Source organism: Belonocnema kinseyi, chromosome 9, assembly GCF_010883055.1.
Source record: "Belonocnema kinseyi isolate 2016_QV_RU_SX_M_011 chromosome 9, B_treatae_v1, whole genome shotgun sequence".
Classification (NCBI taxonomy): domain Eukaryota; kingdom Metazoa; phylum Arthropoda; class Insecta; order Hymenoptera; family Cynipidae; genus Belonocnema; species Belonocnema kinseyi.
Window position 1 is genome coordinate 69,421,414 of NC_046665.1, and position 24,591 is coordinate 69,446,004.

Below are 24,591 nucleotides of genomic sequence, written 5' to 3' on the forward strand. Positions count from 1 at the left end.
ATACCATTATCGAGTGTAAAATGTAGTACAGTGTCACATCAGCGACAGTCTTTTTTGTTCCGGATATATAAGTGTTGTGTTTCAAAACCGTGTTTAGTTCCTGAAATATAATAATATAATAATTATAATATTAAATTTATTTTATACGTGTATTCTGAGCAAAAAAGAAAAAAATCATTTGAATTTCTCTCCTACTTTAAAACTTTTAATCGAGCTTTTTATTGTAATTTAAAAGTCGCAATGGAAATTTACCTTCAAAACTCTTTTTGCAATGGAAGGGCTGTCAGCATAATTTGCACAAAGAGTGGCATATTCAAGCCATTGTTGAGTTAAAGCTCGAGTTATAGCGTCGTCGCCGAGTAAATTCTTTGAATTAGAATACTTCGTCAGAGCTTGAATGATTGTACTAAAACCTTCAATTGATTGGTTTTTCATGAAATCATTCATAGCTACTATCTGAAATTGTTCAAAGTTTAATTATGCAAATTATTATACATATCAATTATTATATTATTATTATTTGAGCACATGCCTTTTAAGATTAAAGGTCAAAGCATCAAAAACTGTAAATAGGTGATAGTGAATTCCTTTTTCTTAAAGTTTCTTCGACTTTAACGAACCCATTCTCATTACGTTTAAGTGAAAGCAATTTTTTAAACAAAGTAGAAACTTCGTATAACAATTTATTTGTTAAAAATGGTTCAATACTGAAATTCGAGCTAAAATTACATTCTGAGATCTGAGAACAAGGAAACAAGTATTATCAATTTCTTTTTAAAATTATGTAAATATAATTTTTCTTAGATTCTTGAGAAGATTCCAAAAGATTTTTGAAAATTTTAGAAGTGTCGAAAAATGTAGAAAATTTTATAGAAAATATTTTTATTTTATAAAAATTCATCAAGTATTAGGCAAAATTCGAGCCAGTTTAACAGATATTAGGGCCTTTTATAAGTTTGGAACAAATGAAAAAATATTTAATAAATTTTCGGACATCTTAAAAAGTTTAAAAATATTTTTGATCTCTTTAAAACTTATTAAATTCAAAAATATCTTTAATATTAACTCGACATTTTTCTAAAAATGGTAGACAAATTTTGCAAAATTAAAAAAATTACTTTAAAATCTTTCAGATTCTTTTTTGACAATTTTTGAAATTTAGAAAAATGTTGCTGAATCTTTTGAAACCTTTCAAAATTATTAGGAAGCTTTTTTTCTCAAAAATCTAAAGTTTTCTATATAGGAATCTAAAGACAATTTTTTCATTCTCTTGAAACTTTTAAAAATTCTAAAAAGCTTCCTTTTTTTAGATCTTCAAAAACCTAAATTAAAATTTGTTTCTGCTAAAATGTTGTAATTTTGCCATATTGCAAAAATTCAATCTTTTACATGCTTTTTCGAAATTTTCGGCAGATTTTTTAAATACTTTTTCACTGCCAAATTTTTTTCGAGATATCGTTGCGAAACGGTGACTTCTAAACTGCCTTTAAAATAATTCTGGGTGTAGTGCTGCTTTTAGTTTTCGAGATAAAGGGCGTACCATATATGGTACGCGAGTTTTAAACCCAAAGAACGGTACCAAACGCGATTTTCATTTTACGTGTGAAGCGTACCATATTTGGTACTTTGGGCGGATTCGTGTTAAAAACATTTTGTTCTTCCCTTGAAACCTTTTAAAATTCTTAAAAAGCTTCTACATATTTTAAATATCTTCAAAAATCGATATTTTGTTTAACATTTTTTTTAATCTTCTCAAGATTTCAATTATTTTCGTATCTTATCCAAACTTCTAAAACTTTGAAATATCTTTTGAAGTAATTAAGATTTCATTCATCATTAAAATTAAAAAAAATTTTTTCCAGAAATATTATTTTCGGTATCGGTAATTATATTGTGTGTCGGTAATTATAGTGTGGTAGAAAAATGTTAAGAAATTGCAATTGTCTTTTTTCTCAATAATATTTAGAAGAAGAAAATAGAAGTTTAAATTTGGAATATTTAGAAACTTAGAAAGTCGATAGAAATAGGAAGTTCTTGAGATATTTGAACTGAACCCAAGCTTTCAATTTCGAATGGTGATTTATGGAAGTATAGATAAAAGGATTTTGTACCTGATCCGTTCTCTACCAGTCTACCTGCCAAGCCCCAAAAGTGAAAACTATAGCTATATAATAACTGGTACCATAAACTGACAAAGCACCGGTTCAGCTTCACTGGTATCTTAGGGACTAACCTTTTATCTTCTTTAGGGTTTTTTGTTGGTGAAGTTAAATTTGGTAGTTTTAAAATTCAAGGTGAAAAATGCTGGGAAAGTAATAAAGGGGCCAGGAATTTTCTAAGATTGAAACATTGGTTCGAATTTGCATGAATTTCTTTTCATACAAAAGCTTAATTCTGAACTAAAATTTTATTATTTATATTAAAAGAATGGATGCTTCAACAGATAATCTTTAGTATGTAGAAACATTGTATTTTAAGTACGTGATTCAAAATTTTGAACCAAAGGAATTATTTTTCAACAAAAAAGATAAATTTTCAATGAATAAGATTGATTTTCTAATGACCAAGACGAATTTTTAACAAAAGAAATTAAATCTTCAACAAAAATGACGAATCTTTAATAATAAAAAAATAAATTATAAAACAAGAAGACTAATTGTCTACAAAAAAAGAAATGAATTTTCAAATAAAAAATATAAATTTTCAACCAAAAACATAATAGTTATATTTACAGTTTAAAAAATTAACTTTTAATCATAAAAGAGGAATTTGTAACAAAATAGTTAAATTTTCAACCAATAAAATAAAGTCTCGACCAAAAAGATGAATTTGCAGCAAAATGAGTGAATTTCCAACCAAATAGTTTAATTTTCAATTTAAAAAAATACATTTTTAACGAATAATAGGACATTTATTTTTAATTAAAAAGATACATTTTTAACTAATAATGGAAAAGTTATATTTTCAATTAAAAAATTAATTTTGATAAAATTTTTTAACAAAGCACATGAATTTTTACCTAAGAAAGATAGATTTAAAAAAAAATGGTATAGTTAGATTTTTGGTTAATTAATTAAAACGTAATGTTTAAAAGAAGTTGAATCTTCATCCAAATGTCATGTCATGTCAGAAATTGTGAACAGAATTTAAGTCTTCAGGATAGTGATAAAAAATTAGGACATATCCTGATGAATCAGGGCGTCTGGTCCCATCACCCTAATAAAGGTTTGATCAAAAAACATATCAATAGAGAAATCTATAATACAAAAAATATAAATGATAAAAAACAATGTAAAATACGTAAAATTAGATGTAAAGTAATTGTATAGGTATTAAGACGTTTAGGACTTATCAGAATTTCTTACATTATTGTCCGAGATGTGCATTTTTCCAGGAGACACCTCCAAATATTGAGATATTTTATTCACACACTCAATGTTACACAAAACCATTTTGTTGACCTGAATCGTTGCAAGCTGTCAAAAAATAATAAACACGTGTGCGCGCCGTGTTTGATTCTAAGTTTTTAGGTTATCTTGCAAAACAAGGATTTTATACGCATGCGCAAAATTACATTGCGCGGGAATCTTCAAATTCATGGAATTTGAACAGGGTTCTACCTTGTAATATTTCTGTTGGCTAAGTAAAAAATTAGAAAAATAATGAAAAAATTACAGTAAACAATTCAAAAAGTGATTTTGAAAAGTTAAGAGGTTCCAGACCATGAATATGAGCTATCGATATGAGTGATTTTCTTGAAACTTTGTCAAACATTTCATGTAATTTTTCCACAACAATCATAGGGCATAAAATACCAGCACACCTTGTTTTAAATATATACTGAACAAAATAGGAATGAATAATACATTTAGTTTTGTAAACTTATCCTATGAATTTCGTAGGAAAATTATACGTTTATATTAAATTTAAATACTGATTTCTGAAGAAATTTTCCCAAAACTGTATGAAACTTACAATGAACGTGTAATTTTTCCACAAAAATCATAGGGCATAAAAATACCAGTGATGTTTTTGAAAATTTTAGATTAGGTCGTAGCTGCGCATACCGAGATTTCGGTAAAAATAGCCGGAATTTTTCGGTGCAAATAGAGCTGGAAAGGGGGTTACTTTTACCGAAATTTCGGTAAAAATAGGCAGATTTTTTTTAGTACGTCGTGGTATAATAATTGTAGGTAGACGATCCTACACGATATGTGTGTTAATATATTCAAATTCAATATTTTACTTTTAATTCTGGTTATAATGATTGATTAATGATTATATAATGTAGGGATTCATCTACGTCACTTTGCATTTTTTTGAGGAGCAATATCTCGGAAATTTCACTCGAAAAAATTCAAAATTCTCATAATTTGATATTGCATTTAAATAAAATGTAGCCTCTTCTGGTTGCTGCCTTTTAAACTGAAGCAATGCACGTTCAATCTTACGTGTAACAACTCAAAGTGGTGGAAATGTATCCCCAGGATACATTTCTTAACCGATACCATTTTTTTCAGGAATATTTGGCTTTAAATCCCTGGCAACCGTAAGAAAGCCATTTTTTTATTTGTTTTTGTGTTTACCGATGCTTAAACTAAATTAAATCAGACTTAGAAATGGCCACTGTAGTTATTATCAGAATGGTATTTATAATAACGAAAAAATATCATAATTTGGAAATTTATAAACAATTGTTCATAAATCTCCAAATTATGACATATGGATCGGAAAGGGACTTTCTTTTCGAGTCTTTCCGATTATTTCGCTAGGGAATTTATGAAGTTTTACGAAAATTTTTAACCTGAAAGTTTGATGGGCAGACCACTTTATATGGTAGAAAAGTTAACAGTGAGATGAAAATTTTTTTCATTAAGAGATGATTTTTCAGGAAAAAGAGTTAAATTTTTAATTCTCTAAAAATAAGAGTTACGACCAAAATAATAGCACCTTTCGATTCTACGGGAAACATTATTTAAGCAATCCAACATTTAAATTCTTTTTATGAAAAACCGTTTTTTATTTGAATGTTCTCAACGCAAAATTAACTTTTGTATTACGCCAATTGCGGTTTGCAAATGAGGTTTAATAGGTTAAAAAAACTTTATAATTTGATCATAAATTTTGAAATTATTACAATTTTTCTTTACTCATACCATTGTTATGGTAAATTGCAAGGATTAAACAAAATTCTTTTCCTACAGAAAACTGATATACTGAAGTACATATTTGTTAAGATTATAAAATACAATTTTTAATAAAATATTTCTGATGTCTAACTCTAAATGTATTCTGTGGATGAATTTGTCCAACAAAATTAATTTTTTTACCACTTTGGCTACACATTTTTCTGTATGAAAAGATGAAAACAGGAAAAAGTAATAAAAAAATCTAATTCAAAACCAAAAATCAGAATAAAGTTTTTGTTGGTAATTTCCCAGGAACAAAAAAATCATGGAAAAGACGACTCGTGTCGTGAAAAGACGAATTGCGTGTCTGTCATTTGCAGATTCAGAAAGTTAAAACTGAATCGGTTTGCGACTATGTGAATCGGTCATTTTTTGATCAGCTTCGAATCTGCCACGTACTGCAATGATCATTTCAAGCAAATTCATATTGAATCGGTTTTCCTCTTTTTGAATGAGACCGATTTTTTTAAGGTTGAGCTGTCATATTTCACACAATTTTGGAAAATACTAAATTATCGAAAAATTGAAGGAAATCATGCGCAAGGCTACTCTATTCCTTTCGCTATTTCAGTTCTAGATGTTGTAAATGCTTTTTTGCGGCATATAACTTAGTCAAAAAAATAATAACGACTAAAAGTCTTAAAAAAAACAGTCGCTGCCAATCTGCAACTCAAGTGACAGAGGCGAAATTCAGAAGCCTTCGAAACGTATTCAACACAAGTGAATAGATTTTTGTTTCCTGGGTTTTTACTCAAAATGTTGAATTTTGTCGGCTTCTTTTTTTCATTTTTGTAGGAAAGAAATAGTACATAAGACCAATGATTGTCTTAAAACCAGTTGAAAACTTTCAGAGATTTAACGGTGGTTAATGCGAGTTAACCGGCTGTTAAATAGTGGTGGAACACGTTACTAATTTTAACCGAGGATTAAAATTTTAACCGAGGTTGGTGGAACCGGCCCTTAGAATGTAAGAAAAATTCATCAAAAATATTTAAAGTGACGTAACCACGACTTAACTCAGACAATTTTTAAATTTGTGGATAAATATTTTGCCACAATACGTTAGACACGTAACACTATTATTTTCCCCAGCTTCAAGAAAATCGCGCATAACGATAACAACTCTGATATTCCTGACCTGAAACCTCTCATGTATAAAACATGAAAATCAGGCTTTGAAGTTCCACACTTTTTTACTTTCAAACAGATAATACATGTATGTTAAGTATCATATGTGAATACATAACTAATAACTTTCAAAATATTTATTTTAGGAAAAATCTGCCCGCTTCGCGGGCACATTCTCATCGCCCGCGGCACGCTTTGCTCGCAAGTTTGAGCGTGCGACAGTTGAATCTCGCGCTTCGGGCTCGGATATTTATTCTTTGCATTTGATATGCTTGAATAAAACTTGATCTAAAAGATCTCTTTTAGATGGCAGTATCTATATAAGTCTTCATATTCTGAATTGTCTACTTAATTAAGTATAGTCAAAGATTAAGTTTCTCAAAGCTCTGTAGGCTTTGAGGTACACATTCTCATCGTGACACACGCGCTACGCGCTCGATTTCCGACAGATATTTGTAAACAGCTTTTGTTGAATCTTTCTTTTTTCTCGTAACTTTCGTCGTTTATCCACATTTTTTAAAAAGTTTTTTTCAATGTTATTTTTCACGAATAAAACAAAAAGTACGCGTCCTATCAAGAAGTGATTCATAATGAAATTTTAGATCTTTTTTGGGATAACAATTTTTGTTAATTCATCTTCTTTCGTGTTCTATATAGTTTGACCATGAAATGACAGTCTTATAGGGATTTTAAAAAGCAATGTTTTTCTTCTCTTGACATTTTTTCATATCTTGCGTTGTTTGGCTCAAAATTTGGATTTTCGGTTGGTTAAAAAAATTTGGAAACGCTATAACTCTGAGAAATTTCCTTTTGTCGAAAAAAAGTTATTAGGAAAAATTGTTTGTTCTTTTCAATACTATAAATATCCGTACATAGAATTTTCTGATTCAGAAGAAAGTGATCTCACATATGTTCAAAATGCGCCCACTTTTTGAATTTTTATCAAGAAAGGCTGGTTAACGAACTCGTCCTTTCTTTTAGGACCTTAAAAAAGTGTGCCAAAGATGGATTTCATCCGTTCATTTTTTCGAGGGTTATCGTGTTTACAGGCGGACGGCCGGACAGACGCCATCGGAAAACCCTGATTTTTGGATTCAGGAGGTCTCCAAACGTGGAGATCCGTTGAAAAACTGTGATGCCAAATTTCGGACAGGTCTAATACTTTCTCAATCATAAATGATGAGAATGTAAAAATTTCAATGAATAAAAAGTGTACTGATTTACAAGATGAATATTGGCATGGTCATATGTTAAAATTATTGTAGTTTTTCATTCCTCTCAAATTGTAGAACGTTTCTACACGGAGAGAAATTTCAATAGATTAAGTCACGGCTCAAATCCTTGATTTCATTACGCTTTAACGCGAGAACTAAGATCTCGGAACACTTGCTTTTAAAGCCCTTTTGCTCTCTGGTCTCGAATTCGCCGCTTTTAGATCACAGAGTCCAAGACTTCAAATCACGTAAAAATTGTAGCTCTAAAATCACGCGCTTCCGCGAACTAATCTCTTGAAATTCTTCTCCGTGTATGTTTAACCCTTCGCCTACACGCTGGGTCATATGGACCCATACACCGACTATGATCGAATACAGCGCACAGGAATTTCAAAAATTGGCGGTAATATTGCCTTACAGTTATAGTTCGACACCCCGACTATAGGTGTAGACAGTTTCTGAAGCGCGCTAAGTCATCAGTTGTGTTCGAGTAGCGACCGAAGTCGGAGTAGGGTCCATATGACCCATGTGTGTAGTTAGTGTCGAATCGAACATAATTGGCCTATTATATTTTGGTCATATAAAAAGTTTTTTTAAGTGAGAAAAGTGCCAAAAACTACTTTTAAAATTTTGTATAAGTGTACACATTTGCTGTACAGACAAATTATCTGCCAAAAATGCACTGAAGAAACAAAGAACCCACAACCAGTAGACGCTCGAACAGTAATGCAAAAAAGATCAAGATTTGGACTTTTTCATTACAAAGTAGATCGAAAAACAAAGATGCTTTGCCAATCTTGTCAGAGACCTATGTGCGATGAACATCGCGCATACGTGTGCAACGATTGTGTTGGATATGACTAAATTATGTTTGCTGTTTATCTATAAAATGTAAAATACTTTTACAGTGAATAAATTTAAACTTTTTATAACTTTTTGAAATTTATTTAATGACAGAAAATTTTTTGTATTCATGTAAATGAAAAGAATCAAAATTTTTTGCACCCTCTAGATAGCGTACGTCAGTATCCAAAATAAATATTGTTTTTTCAAAATAAAATAGAGGACTAATTTTTATATCATTCAAACATACTTCGAGAGTATTCATGTAAATTTTTATCAAAAAATATTAAAAATGAGAAAATTTACAATTTTTTAAACAAATCTTTTTCTCATGAATTTTTTTAGTGATGTAAAAGACTTGAAAGACCTGTATAATACTTATAAATTACTTAAACATACTAAAAACTGTACTTAATTTTTTTAAACCAATCGGTTCAGTAGTTCTGGAATAATATGCAATCAAAAAGTGAACAGGGTCAGTTTGACTCAGTGTGTAGATGTTCGGAAAAATGGGTGTGTAGGCGAAGGCTTGACATACATTTTTTAATCAAAGCTTTAATTATAAATTCTAGATGTTTTTTTCCTTGGGCGCAGTCTTGAGCGCAGTTATCTATATACGGAGAAATATGAAAAAATTCTTTTTAATACATTGTTTATTAACTTCAAGTATATTTTCAACTACTCTTTTTAATCAAAAACGAATTTTTTACTGATTTAAAAAGGCTACTTTTTATTTCCATATGTATTTAAAATTTCAAAGTCACACCTTTAATAATTTTGACTGAACAGGTAAATAATAAATAAAAAGATCACATTTCGATATAACACCAAGAACATGTTTATTTCAGACGCTTTGTTTCACATGATATTTTTATCTGTAAAAAATATATGTATATTGGCTAATAATTGTTTTAATCTACTTGTAGTAGACCTAATTGGAATATTAAATTATAAAATTGATATTCACTTAGAAAAATCACAGACGCGGTTCTACGAAGATTTGACATTCATCTCTTTTGAGTAATTGTAATCTCATTCTAATTAATGATCAAAGCTTTAAAAAAAATTGCGGCAAGTTTGCAGTTCAAATAATCCATAACTGACTTACATGACTAGTCAATGTAACTTACAAGAACGCAAATTTGCTTCAAATAGAAAAGATATAATTTAAATTAAAATTAAGTTTACAATCCACTACAATGCACAAAGCAATTCACTTACTTTAGTACCATACAGGAATGACATCAAGAACACATTTATAATTTATTGTTCTTCGTAGAGACTCTTTACAGTCCAAATGCGCTGATTTGATAAATAGTTCCCTCAGAATATTATATGATAATATTTAAAAAGACGGAAGGTGTCAAATCAACTTTCGCTAATATATACAAAATTGGTATTAAAAAGGCCTTCGTAAATTATGCATTGCAAACAACATTGCAATCCTCAATCGACATTGAAGATATATACAATTATTACTTTTGCGTATTAATATCCTTCAGTGAAGTACAGTAAAAAAAGAAAAAAAAAAAACGGAGGTAAACCTAAAAATTGTGTTCCCGCAATTTGAAATTTGGATTAATTCCCATGCAAATTTCTCTTCTCACGGTTTAAAATCAGACCTGATCAACCGTGTACTCTTAGCCAATTCTCCTATTCGATTTCGCTACTCGATACTACATATACTTATCTCAGGTTCACAGGTAGCTTTATGTAAGTACATACAGACCAACATATGAAGACAAGAAATTTTCTTATCTCACTTTAGGGATGAGGATTTTATACAAAAAAAAACCTTCGCCCTATTATCAGTATCAAAAAATTTATCCATTTTTTATGATTTCTATTTTGCCAGGCGGTGGCGATATTGTTTTTCTTGTTCGCTGAGAATTAGAGATCCCGTTTGATAAAATTAAGTTTGATAATAATCAAATTTATAACTAGAGTGTCGTATTTTCAACTGCTTGCTTTCACAATTTATTATAAAATAAAAAATTCCTGACAGGAATTTCCAAAGTTTCCCGGTCCTGCCGACACCCTGAAAACCGATCATCTAAAAAATTCTAGAAAACGTGAATTCCAAATCAGCGAGAGATCACTGGTTTCTGCGCAAAGTCTCGAACGGCAAAGTCTGCTAAAATACAATATTAATAAAGATCCTTTCTCTTCAAGCACGTCAATATATAAAACTTCACAATTACACAAAACTAATCGAAACTCTAATAGATCATTTAAAATAGGCCCCGACTTTGCAATCAGCGTTCGAGACAATACTCATCTACCAGTCTATTGTCAGGATTGCGTGTACACATTAAGGGTTCGCAATAAATGCAGGTACTTTCGCGAATACTCGAAGTTCTCTTGAATTAATAAAGTCTCTTCTCATAGTTGAATAAACTATGTACATTTCCTTCCTGCTGAGCTGAGTTGGATCTTCTCTCGAACTTAAGTTCCCCACTGTACATCATCGATCTCAGAGAAGAAATCGTCTTAACTCCAATGTCCTGGCATCCATGCTTAATTCCACATTGAAGGTAGGGCAGGAATTTAAGTACAGTGCCCTTGTCAACGATGGATCCGCTGACTCCCTGGGCAACTTTAAACTTATCCTGTTCGTTGTGAAAATATCGGTCCATCGCTGAACCCTTTGCATCTTTTCTGTCCATGGCTTCGATAGATCCCATTCCTCTGTACTTCTTTAATCTAACTCCATCACTGAAGAAATATTCACCTGGAGCTTCGGAGGTTCCTGCGAGAAGCGATCCCATCATAACAGTGCTAGCACCCAAACTCAGGCCTTTTATAATATGACCAATTGTTTGAATTCCACCGTCGGCGATGACAGGAACTCCGAATCTTCTGGCGTACTCTGAAACTTTATAAACTGCCGTGGCCTGGGGTCTTCCAACCGCCATAACTTCCTGGGTGATGCAGATCGACCCTGAACCCATACCTACTCGCAATCCATCGACACCAGCTTCAATGAGATTCTTTGCTTGCCTGGTGGTCACCACATTGCCTCCTATTACTTGGAGTTGGGGATATTCGGATTTAATGAAGCGGATCATTCCAATCTGGAATTTGGAATTTCCCTGGGATGAGTCGAGGACAACCACATCGACCCCAGCGTTTGCTAGAAGTTGGAGTCTCTCTTTATCTTGCTCACGGGTTCCAATCGCTGCACCCACTAGAAGTTGTTTGTTCTCATCCTTACTGGCATTTGGATAACTCCGATTCTTTTTCAAATCGGTTCTTGCCATGAGAGAAACAAAGTGACCTTTGTCATCAACTATTGGTAGTTTTCCCTTTTTCGATTTTTCGAGGATCGTATTAGCTTCTGTGAGAGTCACACCTGCCTTGGCAGTGACTAGGTTATCGAGTTTAGTCATTATTGTATCGAGTTTCGAATTGTGCTGGCTTGTTGATTCGAGGAAGTCGATGTCTCTCGAGGTTACGATTCCTAACAGTTTGCCACCGATTTTCCCATTTTCGGTAATTGGAACGCCACAGAATCCGTGCTCAGCTTTTACTCTCAGGATGTCACCAACCGTATGGTTGGGCGAGAGCACGACTGGATCCCTGATGAAGCCGTGCTTGTATTTTTTCACCTGCAATAAGAAAGATGAGTGTTCAAATGCAATATACTTTCTTTGTTGTTTCAATCACAGTATTCTCACAAAAATTTTCTTCGTTTAAGACGCTTATTTAGTTCTTCCGGGTTATCAAAATGCGCCTCAGAAAATTAATATTTTCTTGATTTGAAGGGTGGCAGAACATAACAAGCGACATTATTTCAAAAACTTCTTTATTTTTATATAAAATTCATAAAAAAATCAAATATACATGGTGTTAAAAGGACTAGTCCGAAATCGCTTTTTATAGTAGTTTTGTAGTAAATATTTCAATTTTTATATTCATTATAAACAGAAACTTTATACCATAAAAGTAAGTTTTATTCTACTCAGCAGACATTTATTGAAATAATATTACGTATCAACAAGAAAATTTGAATATTGAAATTTGATTAACATTTTTTTATGTATTTAACAATTCCACATCTAGAGATTGGGTTAATAGTTTTTAAAAATTGATTTTCATTTATTATCACTGTCCTAGGTCGACTCTGATATCGCACAAAAGTGCTAACCCGATATAGTCAACTTTGGACTATATTTTATCATAATTGAAAAATTCTTTGCAATTAAACTTTCTTGTTATCGCTTTATCACTAAATCAGCTCGGAAAAATATTCCTGTTTTTCTTTTTAATTGCGAAATCGATTATACAGGCTGTTTTTACTCTCCAATAAGTCCTGTAAAAATTGCCATTTTCCCCTTAAGGGGGGGGGGGTGTAAGGTTTCAGCGTAAAAAAACACTCTTTTTGCGATTTTTTTTAAGAGTATGAATTGAGAAGTATACTTTTGACAATATTTTGTAATTTTTTCATTTGATAATATTTAGAAACAAGCCGGTGACAGAGATTGTCCGAGAACGTCTTGGAAAAAAAAAACAATTCGCGGTGTTCACTGTATCTCTGTCGGAAATCAAAAACCATTTAAATTTAGCTAAAGTATTTTCATCCCCCCCCTCCCAACGTTCTCTGTTTTTTTGCAATAATAAATTTTTGGTGGTCATCTAAAGTGTAACCTGCTATTTTCCACGAAAAACTCCACCATTTTGGTGGTGGAAAACACCCTTAATGTAAAAAAAATTCTAACTAAAGTTTTAGAAGCCCGCAGCTGTCAGTGCTGTTGTGCTAGAGGACAGGAGACTAACTAGACAATAACTTCGAGAGTTTTTCTCAGATCAACTTAAAATTTTGGGAGTACATTCTTAATATGTTTAACAATAAGAAAAGACAAATAAAAAAACTCGAATTCTTGAAAGTGCAAACCTTTGCCCCCCCCCCCCACTCGTTAAGCTCTGCCATCTTTAATTTTTATATTTATTTTCATACACGTCAATTTTTTTATATTGTGCTGAAAGGCTCCAACAATCTTCTTAAAGAGTCATTTTTATACACTGCACTATAAGAAAAATGTTTCACGTCTAACGGACCCCTGTTTTCTATAAAACATCCTAAAATAGCATCTTAGAAATCACAAGAGGTTTTTCTGATATTCGGCGGACTTTTTGCTGATTAAAATTGTTTGCAAATAACATTTTGATATATCTAGAGGAGAAAATGCAAATCGAGCAAATTTTTAAAATACAGAAATGTGTTTATTTAAACAACATATTTATCTAGCTAAACTTAAAGGATATTTTGGTCTTCCAAGGGAAAAATTAACGAGTTTAAGGAACCAACAAACGGAAAGAAACATGCTTTCCACCACAGTGAATTTCAGGAGGCTTTAAATAAATTTTTAAACATGATTTCTGTTCATTAGGCTTGTCAATTTTCTTCAGTGTATAAATAGAAAACCCTTAAATATTCCAAATACTTTTTAACCTCAGATAAATATAACTTTAAAAAAATATGTATGCAATGCACTTACATTTTTGATTTTCTACAGATATCAACATTTCTTTATCGAATTTATATTAGCAGAAAGTCATCTGTATCAGAAAAATCCTCTTATAATTTCTAAGATGTTATTTTTACATTTTTCGTTCAAAGCAGGGGACTGTTACAGGCATTACCTTTCGTGGATTTTCAAAAAGGGAGAGGATCTTTGGAGTTAGCTTTTCAACTTTAAAAGTATATATTTGATTTTCTTTTTAATCTAAAACTTAAACAGAACTGTTTCCTAGACATCCATCTATAAAAGAAAAAATGGCTTTTAAATTCTAGTTACTTATTTTGAATTTTGTAGCATTCCAATTAGAGATTCTCAAATATAAATATATATTTTCAGAATAAGAATTAATTTTAACAATAAGTAATTTAATTTAAAAACTGCTGCAATGACAGAGGTCTTATAAGACAGCAAAAAAGGGTATTATATCATCTTTAACGCAACTGAATGAAACTAGAGCCTGGAAATTTCTTTTCTTTATTTTTACTCTTTTTTGCATTAGTTTCGAAATAACGTATAAGTGTAGAGTAAATCATCTTCCATTTTATTATTGTCTATAATCTAAGAAAGTACAAGAAAATGATAAGAATTAGTGAAAGGCTGAAACACTTAGTTTCTACAAAAATCGAGTTTTTCACTTTGCAAACGATCTTTTTAGATAAAAACACCCAGTGAAAATAAAATTGTGAAGAGTATTTCGAAATAATCTATTCCACTGCTATTAATTTTTCATGTATTGTACAGTGTAGGTACACTACACGTTGAAATTTTGGATACATTGACATATATTTGAAACATTTCGAACCGGTCAAATGGGGCTCTATCTTGAATACATTTTCTAAATGTTAAAAAATTATATTGTCTTGTAACGTACACAAATATGTGTCGAGCTGCTCCTATTGAAATGGTTTTCGATCCTTTTGTAGGGAAATAAAAAATAGAGAGATAGAGGGAATCTGTATTATCATCAGAGAATAACAGAATTTCTTAACGTCTCTACAGATTAGATGGAGCTGTGAATTAAACAATATTCTAATTTACATTTTTTCGGAACAAAAATCTTTTCCGATTGCCGGTCGGGTGCTTTCCCGTTCGGTTCCCGGCGGAGCAAAAGGAGAAGATATTTTTTCAGAAAAAATTCTAAAGTTTCTAGAACTCAGGTTTAAGGAGAAATATAGCACTTTTTACTGAAATCTACAAATTTGTTATGCACTTTTATATATTTAGCAATGGGTTTCAGTAAAAAGTATTAAATTTACCCTTTTATTATATGAGCCTTAGAAATTCAAAAAATGTTGAAAAGTTTCCAAGATATCAGCCATTTACAAAATTTCCAGAAACCCCTGTTTTTGTACATATTTCTCTACAAAATAATCGAAAACAATTTAAACAGTGGTAATTCGATGGAGATTTGTATAAATATAATTTTTTTTTTTTAAATTGTATTAAAGATACGACACCTATTTGAAATTGAGAAAAATGCATTTACAGAAACTTTAAGCGGGGAGTTAAGCAAATCAAAATAGCGAGAAACAATAATATTGAAACATTTTTTTAATACCGATTTTTACTGTCTGCTCTTTTTAATTAAATTCACCCATGTGACAAGAAATTGCAAAAGAACTGTATACATTAGAATATAAATCAGATGCTGATGAATAAATGCATTTAACGATCGAAGATAGAAAAAAAAAGTATTTTAAATATAATTTTTGCGTTTTTATATTTACTTTGAATTATAAACTTTTCAAATAGAATTCATTAATCATATTTACATTTTGATGGTGTACGGGAAACAAGGGAGGAAAGTAGAAAATATAAATTGTGAGTACTGATAATATTGATTTCATAGTTTGTTCTTTTTAATTTAATTCCAAAATGTTAAACTTTTCAAAGAGAATTAATTGCCCACATTTGTATTTTGATGGTGTACGGAAAACAAGAGAGGAAAGTCGAAAATATAAATTGGGAATATTAATAATATTGATTTCATAGTTTATCAAAGCCCTTCGAAGGTAATAGAGCTTAGGAAAATCAATATAAAATCAGTTACAAATAGAAATAATCAAATTAGGTCGCAGAATTTAGTTGTGCAACGTGGATCGTCAATCGTCATCTATGATACTTTTATGAAATTATTTTTCACATATAATTTAGCATAATCTATTTAGGAGGAAATCCATTTTGTCAGAATAAAATTTCTATTTAAATTAGTTTATTGGCAAAACATTAGTAACTTTAAAGAATTTTAAGCATTCAAATATTTTTTGTTGTTTAAAACATTTATCTTTGAGAGAAACAGATTTCGAACAAAAATCTACACGGCCAAACGACTATTTACCAATGGCAACCCGTTTACGATATACTATACTGTTTCCAATTTTTTGTATAGAAATGTTTATTAAATTTTAACGTAAACTTATGTAAATATAATATTTTTTAAACTTGTTTTTAATAGAAACTTTGTATTTTTCTTGAATTTTCAACAGTTAAAAATGGAAGAAAACTGAGTTTTTAATAGTTAATGATTGAATAAAATTCAGGAAAAAGGGGAATCTTGTATTTAAAAAAAAGTTAAAAATGTTAAGTACCAGAAGTTCAGAACGTTCAAATTAACAAAAATTTTATTGATCGCTTTGTAAACAAGAAATAGCGCCGCTAAAATATTGATTGAATTTATATTGTAAAAAACAGATGACAAAATAAAATTCGAATGCATTATTTTAACTGTAGTTAAAACAATGTTTTTTGATAAAATGAAAATGGAAAAAAATGTTTTGTTCATTTGAACGTTCTTCACTTCAGGTACATAAAAATGTTATATTTACATAGCCTTAAATTATAATTTTATAAATAAATATACAGGATGATGGCCGTTATAATCGAGGAAAAATATGTTCGAATTTAATGAATGAACAAATTTCGAAACTTATATCAATCAAAATTGAACTGAAAATTAAGCATTGCTAATAGAACTATTTTGAATTTTTAACTAAAATAAAGGCTTACATTTTTTAAAGCAGAATTATGTAATTCGAACGCTCAATAGTTTACACGTATAAAATATAACCTTCTAATATTTTTCAATCAAACAATTTCAAATGAAGTGCCGTTAAACTGAAAAATTTTACATTTAATTAATGTTAGGAAACTTTTTAAAAATTTCTGGTCAAAAAGTATAAATCCACCCTATCATTTTCTATACTCTAAATTGAAGATTGAATTTAAAAATTCGTGGATGTTCAAAATTATATCAAATTAAGATAGATATATTAAAAATTGAGTGATTAAATTTTGTTTAAGACTGAAGCCTTTTTAAATCAGAGGTTATATGTCCGCAAAACTGCACTTTTCAAGTCTACATTGCCGGCGCCGGCAAGATTGTTGGTTGCCGGCTACTTTTCGCCGAGAGCAAAATACGAAATAAAAACGAATTACGTATACAGTCATGCAAATACCTGAAAATATATTTTTCAAGGTCAAAAATGATAAAAATCATGTTTGTAGAAAGAAAAATAATCTGTATTTTTTTATGAAAATACGTTGAGCGTAGACCAAGTATTTTCGGCGTGGATATTAGGTACTTCGTTAAACATAACGATTATTCATTCAGATTACGAGAACCTCTCATAATTAGCATGAAAAATTATGGAATTTTGTGCTTCGTCCCATGTGTCTATAGTAATATGATTTGACCCTCAGTATCGTCCATCTTTCTAGTTGATGTCCATCCTAAAACACCTGATGTTGATTCTGTACCATTCTAACCTAAAATTCTCAACTTTGCATGATTTTTTTGGCTCTCGAGGTATAAAATACGATTCGATATTTATGTGCGTGGTGATTTTCAGCGCATGAGACTTTTTTCACTTGTTTTGCTCGTGCAAAAAGCACTGCGCTGCGCAACGTGAAAGCGCAGTTGGTCAATCTGCTAAAGTTGAGATAGAGATGAGGTTGGGTTCTCGGTTGGGTTGGCATCACTGCTATATGAAGTTTGGCTATTTGCCTGTTTAAACTAATTGCAAAGTAACGGCACGAAATTGAATATTACAACACATTACTGTGACATAATGCTTACTACAGAACTTATTATATTGCTACAATTCTACTGGAGTGCCTTCGGCCCCCCACGTGGCGTTGGAAGAGGGGTTAACATTATTTCTGTGACTAGTTATAGATTTGAAAAGATTGGAAAAGGAGTAGGGGTGCGAACTTAAATTATTTCTTTGAACAGTCACAGGGGTGCCTTCCGCCCCCGCGTGGCGTTGAAAAAGGGGTAGACATTATTTCTGTGACTAGTTACAGATTTGAAAAGGGGTAAGGATGCGACCTTAAATTATTTCTGTGACCAGGCACAGGAGTGTATTCCGCCCCCACGTGGCGTTGGAAAAGGAGTAGGGGTGCGACCTTGAATTATTTCATTGACCAGTCACAGGGGTGCCTTTAGGCCCCCACGTGGCGCTGGAAAAGGGGTAGGAGTGCAACCTTACATTATTTCTGTGACTAGTTACAGATTTGAAACGATTAGAAAAGGGGTAGGAGTGCGACCTAACATTATTTCTGTGACCAGTCACAGGGGTGCCTTCCGCCACCACGTTGCGTGGAAGAGAGATAGGGGTGCGATCTTACATTATTTATGTAACTAGTTACAGATTTGAAAAGATTGGAAAAGGGGTAGGGGTGCGACCTTAAATTATTTCTTTGACCAATCACAGAGTTGCCTTTCCGCAACCACGTGGCGTTGTAAGAAGGGTCGGGGTGCGACCTTGAATTATTTCTTTGACCAGTCACAGGGGTGCATTTCCGCCCCCACGAGACGTCAGTAGTAATTCTTGTGCCGGCAATCGACGATAAAGTGTGATTTATACATAGAACGTTTCGTTAAAAGCATCAAAAGCCAAAAACTATTTTTAAAAATTCCTCAATTACATGGTCTCATTCTAAAATGCGCAAAAATCCCTTTCGTATGCTTCGAATATGCTTTTTGCCGGTACAGATAGTGTATATAAACTTCCTAAATAAAAAACTTTTTTTTTTAGTTTTAACACTGAAAATTATATTTTCAGGCGTTTTCATGCCCAGGTTTGTAATCAGCATCAACATGCATCAGTATACGATTTAAAAAGTAATGTAAAAAAAAGGGATGAGAAAAACAGCCGGCAACTAACAATGTTGCCGGCGCCGGCAGACTAGCCACTACGTTAAAAGATTTTAAAATGATAAAATAAAAAACTGAATGATTTTTTATTTGAAAATTGAATCTTAAACTTAAAATTTAAAAAAATTTAAAACCTTATTTTTAATTGCATTCTATCACGTGATTGGATGGATTTTTTCCTACAAATTTGTCAAATTCCCGGTAAAAAAATTAATACAATGTAACTTTGGAAAAAAAATTAAGGTTAAAATTGTTTACTTATGTAACGGTTTTTTATTTTCAGGATGCCTACTCCAATCTTGGAAAAAATTGTCTGAACATAAATAATGTAACTTGATTAAAGGATAAGTAATTTCTTAACGGAAGAAGTTTCTTGAGAAGCAAATAAATAATATTAACAGTAAAATGAATAATTTCTTGAATGTGTTCTTTAACTCCATGATTTTGATTAATTAATAAGAGATATTTTTATATTATCTTAAAATACTTAAAATGCAGTGTATATTAACATTTAAATGAAACATACTTTCCAGGTGTTCAAAAAACATGTAAGAGTTGGAGAGACAAGGAGATTCTTCACACAAAAAAAATATTTTTAAAGTATAATTAATGTAAATACCATATTAAATTCAATTTACAAAGCTTAAGAATTTTCACATAATAAGTAAAAATCAATTTTTAACAAATAATTTAAGAGATAAAGGTTCAGTTAACAAAATTAAATTTCGACCAAATAGGTGAATTTTCAACAAAACTGTTAAAATTTCAACTAGAATTGTTAAATTGTGATATAAAAAAACTTATGGCCAACCAAAAAAAAAACAATTTTCAACAACATAGTTAAATTATCAAATAAACAGAAAAATTCTTAATAAAAATGATGAGTCCTCAACAACAAAAATGAATTTTTAAGAAAATATTTTAACGCTCGACTAAGGAGTTGAATTTTCAACGAAAAAATGATGAATTATCAACAAAAAATGTAATGGTTGATATTTCAACCAAAAAATATTTAAAGAGTAAATCAAAAACAGTGCAGTTTAATCAAAAACATGAATTTTGAAACAAAAACTGTATAATTAGATTTGTTTCAAAAGCATTTCCAACGAAAGAGATTAATTTGATACAAAATAGTTAAATTGGTGAATAGAGAGGAGTTTTCAATTAAAATTATGAATCTTCAACTAAAAATTGTGTTTAAAGCAAAAGATTTGAACTTACAATTAGGTAGTGGAATTTTCAACCAAGAACGATTTTAATATTAAATCAAAAATAGTTCAATTCAACCAAAAAAGACGAATTTTCAACAAAAGACAAAAATTAATTATAACCAAAAAGATTATTTTTCAACTGCAGCGACGGAATACTCAACTGCATCAGTTAAATACTCAGTTAAAAAATTAATCTCTGGAAAAAAATTTTTTGAACAACAATTAAATTATCAAATAAAGAGATGAATTTTCAATGAAAATTGTGAACCTTTAACAAAGAAAATTATTTTATAATAAAAGATTTTAATTTTCAAACAAGTAGTTGAATTGTCAACAAAAAAGATGCATTATCTACAATAAATATATTACTTTATATTTTAACCAAATAATATTTTAATAATAAATAAAAAACAGTTTTCAACTTAATTCAAATTTGTATAATTAAATTTTTATTTAAAAAAATGAATTTTCAACAAATAGTTAAAATTTTAACTGAAATAATTAAATGTTGAGTTTAAAAAATTAATTTCCAACCAAAGAAAAACAATTTTTTAACACAGTTGTATTATTAAAGACATGAATTTTCAATTAAAATGATGAATCTTCAACCAGAAAAATGAGTTAATAGGAAAAGATTTTAATTTTCAACCAAAAATTGAATAGTTAAAATAAAATAAAGGATTTATCAACAAAATAAATAAAACTTTTACTGGAATAGTTCAAATTTGAGTTGAACCAAATAAAAGCGAATTTTCAAGTAAAATGCTGAATCTGCAAGCAAAAAAAAATTATTTTCTAATAAAGATTTTAACTTTGAACCAAGTAATTGAGTTTTCAACCAAGCGGTTGGATTTTTAACCAAAATGATTATTAATCAACAAAAAATGTAGTTTATTCTATATATAGAAATTTAAAACTTAATGATTTTCTAACTGAAAAAGTTAACAACTGCACTTAACATTAAAACAAAAATGAAATGGAACTTAATTTTAAATCGTAAACCCCAGTTAAAAAGAAATGCGCTGTCATTTCAGTCTCAAAAAATTCCCGATCCAGCGACCACCCTGATTTCCTCATTCCACATCACTAAAATCGATTTTCCCTTAAAAACATTCTAGCTGTGAAAACATAAACAGAAATAGCAATCACCTGAAAATACTCTAGTGACTCTTTAAGTATACGAGATGATTCCGTGATAACTTGCTAAAAACGTATGGGAATCTTTTGCTAGGGAGTAAAAACTGTACCTTGTGAACTTCATTCGCCTGATATTCGGGCGAACAATTATGATGAATAATGCCAATGCCACCACAAAGAGCCATGGCGATGGCCATGTCGGATTCTGTGACAGTGTCCATCGGAGAGGAGACCAGAGGAGCTTTGAGGACGATCTCCTTGGTCAAATGTGTATGAAGGTCCACTTCGTCTGCGGTAAAATGGATATAACCGGGCAGGATAATAAAATCATTGTAAGTTAATCCGTCTCCATTGGTGAAAAGCTGCGCCGCTGAGAGACCGTCATCGGGAAGCGGGACGTCGGCTGGCCTCTCGTCACCGATGACATAGTCTGCCATTTCTCTTAATTTTCACTTATAACTTCAAAAATCCGAAGAATAATCGCCTCGAAAACTTGTTTATTTCTTGACTAATGAAGAACTCGAGAAACGGAGCACGTGGCAAATTCGAAAACAAAGCCACCGATGTAAGTCGATAGAAATCTGAAGACGAAATGACCGAGAGGAATGTGGGGGCGGTGCTTACATAGGGAATAGTGCCTGAGGTGGAAGGGCCAGAGGGGTAGGGTTGTAAAGTTTCATGAAACTTTGGCCAAATGAAAAGTTTCCATGAATCTTTGGAAGCGTTTCAAAGTTTTAACTATTAAGGCGGGAAATTCAAAAGACTTAGGAGATATTCAAAATTGAAAACTTTGGTCCTTTTTTTAACTTTCATAACTTTAGCGATTTTAATGATGGTTTTTTTTTAACTATTCATAATAAGAAGTCGTTTTGAAGAAAAATTTGTTGAAACAAAAAATTCAAAAACTTTTTTGATATTTTAAAAACAAATTTTTAAACTGCATTTCTTATAGTCTTAAAAAGTTTTCGTAGATAGCTTAAATTCTTAGAATATGCTCTAAAAGCCCTGGAAATACGAAAATGGTATATCCCTTAGTTTTTGAGAAAGAATTAAAAACGTACGCCAAAACGATGATTACGATGTGGAAAACTATGTGAACAATAGTGAATAGACAAACAATAGACCATGGTCATGTCTATGTCATGGTCATGTCATGTCACGGCCTACGTTCTTAAATTTAATTGTCTATAAACTCAAGAGAGATCCTATTTTTTATTAACAGGGTTTTAGGGACGTTGTAAAATATCGATAAAAGATTCAAGAAAATGAAAGATCGATTTTTTCCAAAAATCACTTTAAAAACTTATTTTTGAAAAATACAAAAAGTTTTTGAAATTTTTTATATAAAAAAATATGTCTTTGAAACTCCGTTTTATTATAAATGGTTTAATAAGATACATCTTATTGTCATTAACATCACCAAAGTTATGAAAGTTAAAAAAATGGACCAAAAAATTTAATTTGGAATGTCCCATAAGTTTTTTGAATTTCTCAAAAATTATTTAAAAGTTTTTCTTGCAACACCTAAGAGAACGTATACTAGAAGTTTCATCAAAATCATTAACAATATATTAAATTCTTCAGATGCTGTGACATGGAATTGTTCAAGTATTAAATGAGGAGTATATATAAGGACGAATATTCAACCAAAGAAGATGACTTAAATAAAATAGTTGAATGTTCAACATAATAATTAATTTTGTAACCAATTGGTTGCATTCTCAACCACAAAGATGGATTTTCAGCCAAATGATGGAATTTTCAAACAAAAAAGATGAAACGTCAATCAAAAATAGTTATACATTTGTTATCAAATATAGTTGAATTTTCGAAACAAAAACGACCAATTCTTTAGAAGACAGTTGAATTTTTAACAAAGAGTTCACTTTCAATAATGTGAGATAGATTTTTAACATATAAAGAGGACTTTTCTACGAAAAGAGATGAATTTTCTATCCAATAAAGTTAATTTTCCACAAAACAGTTGAATTTTTGACCAAAGTAAGTCTATGACTTAACCAAATAGATGAATTTTCATCAAAGAAGTTTGATTTCCTATAAAAAAAGACGAATTTCTAACAAAATACATGAATTTTATATAAGGTTGAATTTTCAACTTATAAAGAATATTTATTTTTTACGCATAAAAAAAAAATTTCAACCAAAAAGATAACATTTTAACCATTTAGTTTAATATTTAACCAAATAATTAATTGAATATTCTACTAAAATATTTGAATTTTCAACCAAAAAATCTTATTTTCCACAAAACAGTTGAACTTTTCGAACAAAAAATCTTAATTTTCTTGCAAAAAAGATAAATTTTCAACAAAACACATGAATTTTCAACAAAATAGTTAAATTCGCAAATGGTAAAGAAGAATTTCCAATAAAAAATTGATAAATTGTCAATGAACAATGGAATTGTTACATTTTCAGTAAAAAAATTTTAATCTTTTAAAAGATTACAAGAATTTTCACCGAAATAGTCACATTTCTAACTAAAAAAAAATATACATTTATAGCTGATAAGATGAATCTTTAATAAAAAAGTGCATTTTTAGCAAAGTATAGTTCAGCTTTTAAACAAGTGAGTTTTTGACCAAAAAGATTTCTTTTGAACAAAATAGTTTCATTTTCAACAAACTAATTAAAATTTCAACCAAAATAGTAGGATTTTCAATCAAACTAACTGAATTTCGAATAAATAAAAAATAGTTTGATCACCAGAGTCTTTATTTTTTATGAATATGAAAATTTAACTGTGAGGCATTTCTACAATGAAAAATAAGGTTTCGAACAAATCCATTTAACGCTATGTACAATTGCATTTTTGAAAATTTTAAATTAAAAACCCGCATTTTCGAAAGTTGTCTGTTAACTCCTATTGCCTTTCCACCCTTCATATATCCACTTGAGTTAATTTCCCCAAATTTTTTAAGGATATATTGTAGCTTTAAATTCCTTGACACAAATTAAATTTGAAATTGGCTATTATAAGCTGTCAGGTTGTATCAAAAATTAAATGCAAAAATATATTTATATTTCTATACTGCCTTTATATTATTAATGAAATGAAAATGGATTTATTCAGTTTTGATTCCATAAAGGCATATTTCACTGATATTCATCAAGGTGGTCCAAATTTATACCTGTAAAAATTCGACTTTTAATTTTTGGTGATCGCCCCCC

General features: G+C 30.3%; 2 protein-coding genes across 2 annotated transcripts in view; both read right to left on the reverse strand.

Moving 5' to 3' along the window:
- The window catches only part of LOC117179897 (eukaryotic translation elongation factor 1 epsilon-1), a 4,002-nt gene extending 488 nt beyond the window's left edge, over window positions 1-3,514 (reverse strand). The window contains exons 1-3 of the mRNA XM_033372092.1: window positions 3,366-3,514; window positions 253-456; window positions 5-100 (exon numbers count right to left, since the gene is read on the reverse strand). Of these exons, the coding sequence (XP_033227983.1) occupies window positions 5-100; window positions 253-456; window positions 3,366-3,452 (387 nt within the window). The 5' untranslated portion in view covers window positions 3,453-3,514. The remainder of the gene's footprint in view (window positions 1-4; window positions 101-252; window positions 457-3,365) is intronic.
- Window positions 3,515-9,188: 5,674 nt separating this feature from the next.
- Window positions 9,189-22,010, reverse strand: LOC117179666 (inosine-5'-monophosphate dehydrogenase 1b). Its single transcript, XM_033371684.1, has 2 exons — window positions 21,510-22,010; window positions 9,189-11,982 (listed from the first exon to the last, which is right to left on the reverse strand). The coding sequence occupies exons 1-2, from the start codon at window positions 21,834-21,836 to the stop codon at window positions 10,741-10,743; spliced, it is 1,569 nt and encodes a 522-aa protein (XP_033227575.1). The 5' UTR covers window positions 21,837-22,010; the 3' UTR covers window positions 9,189-10,740.
- Between the last annotated feature and the right edge of the window lie 2,581 nt (window positions 22,011-24,591).

Excerpts from the sequence above, each read along its gene's own strand:
- LOC117179666 (XM_033371684.1), bottom strand. The coding sequence starts at position 21,836 with ATGGCAGACTATGTCATCGGTGACGAGAGGCCAGCCGACGTCCCGCTT. Across the intron at positions 11,983-21,509 it reads AGGCGAATGAAGTTCACAAG|GTGAAAAAATACAAGCACGG; the intron begins GTACAGTTTTTA and ends TTCTTATTGCAG.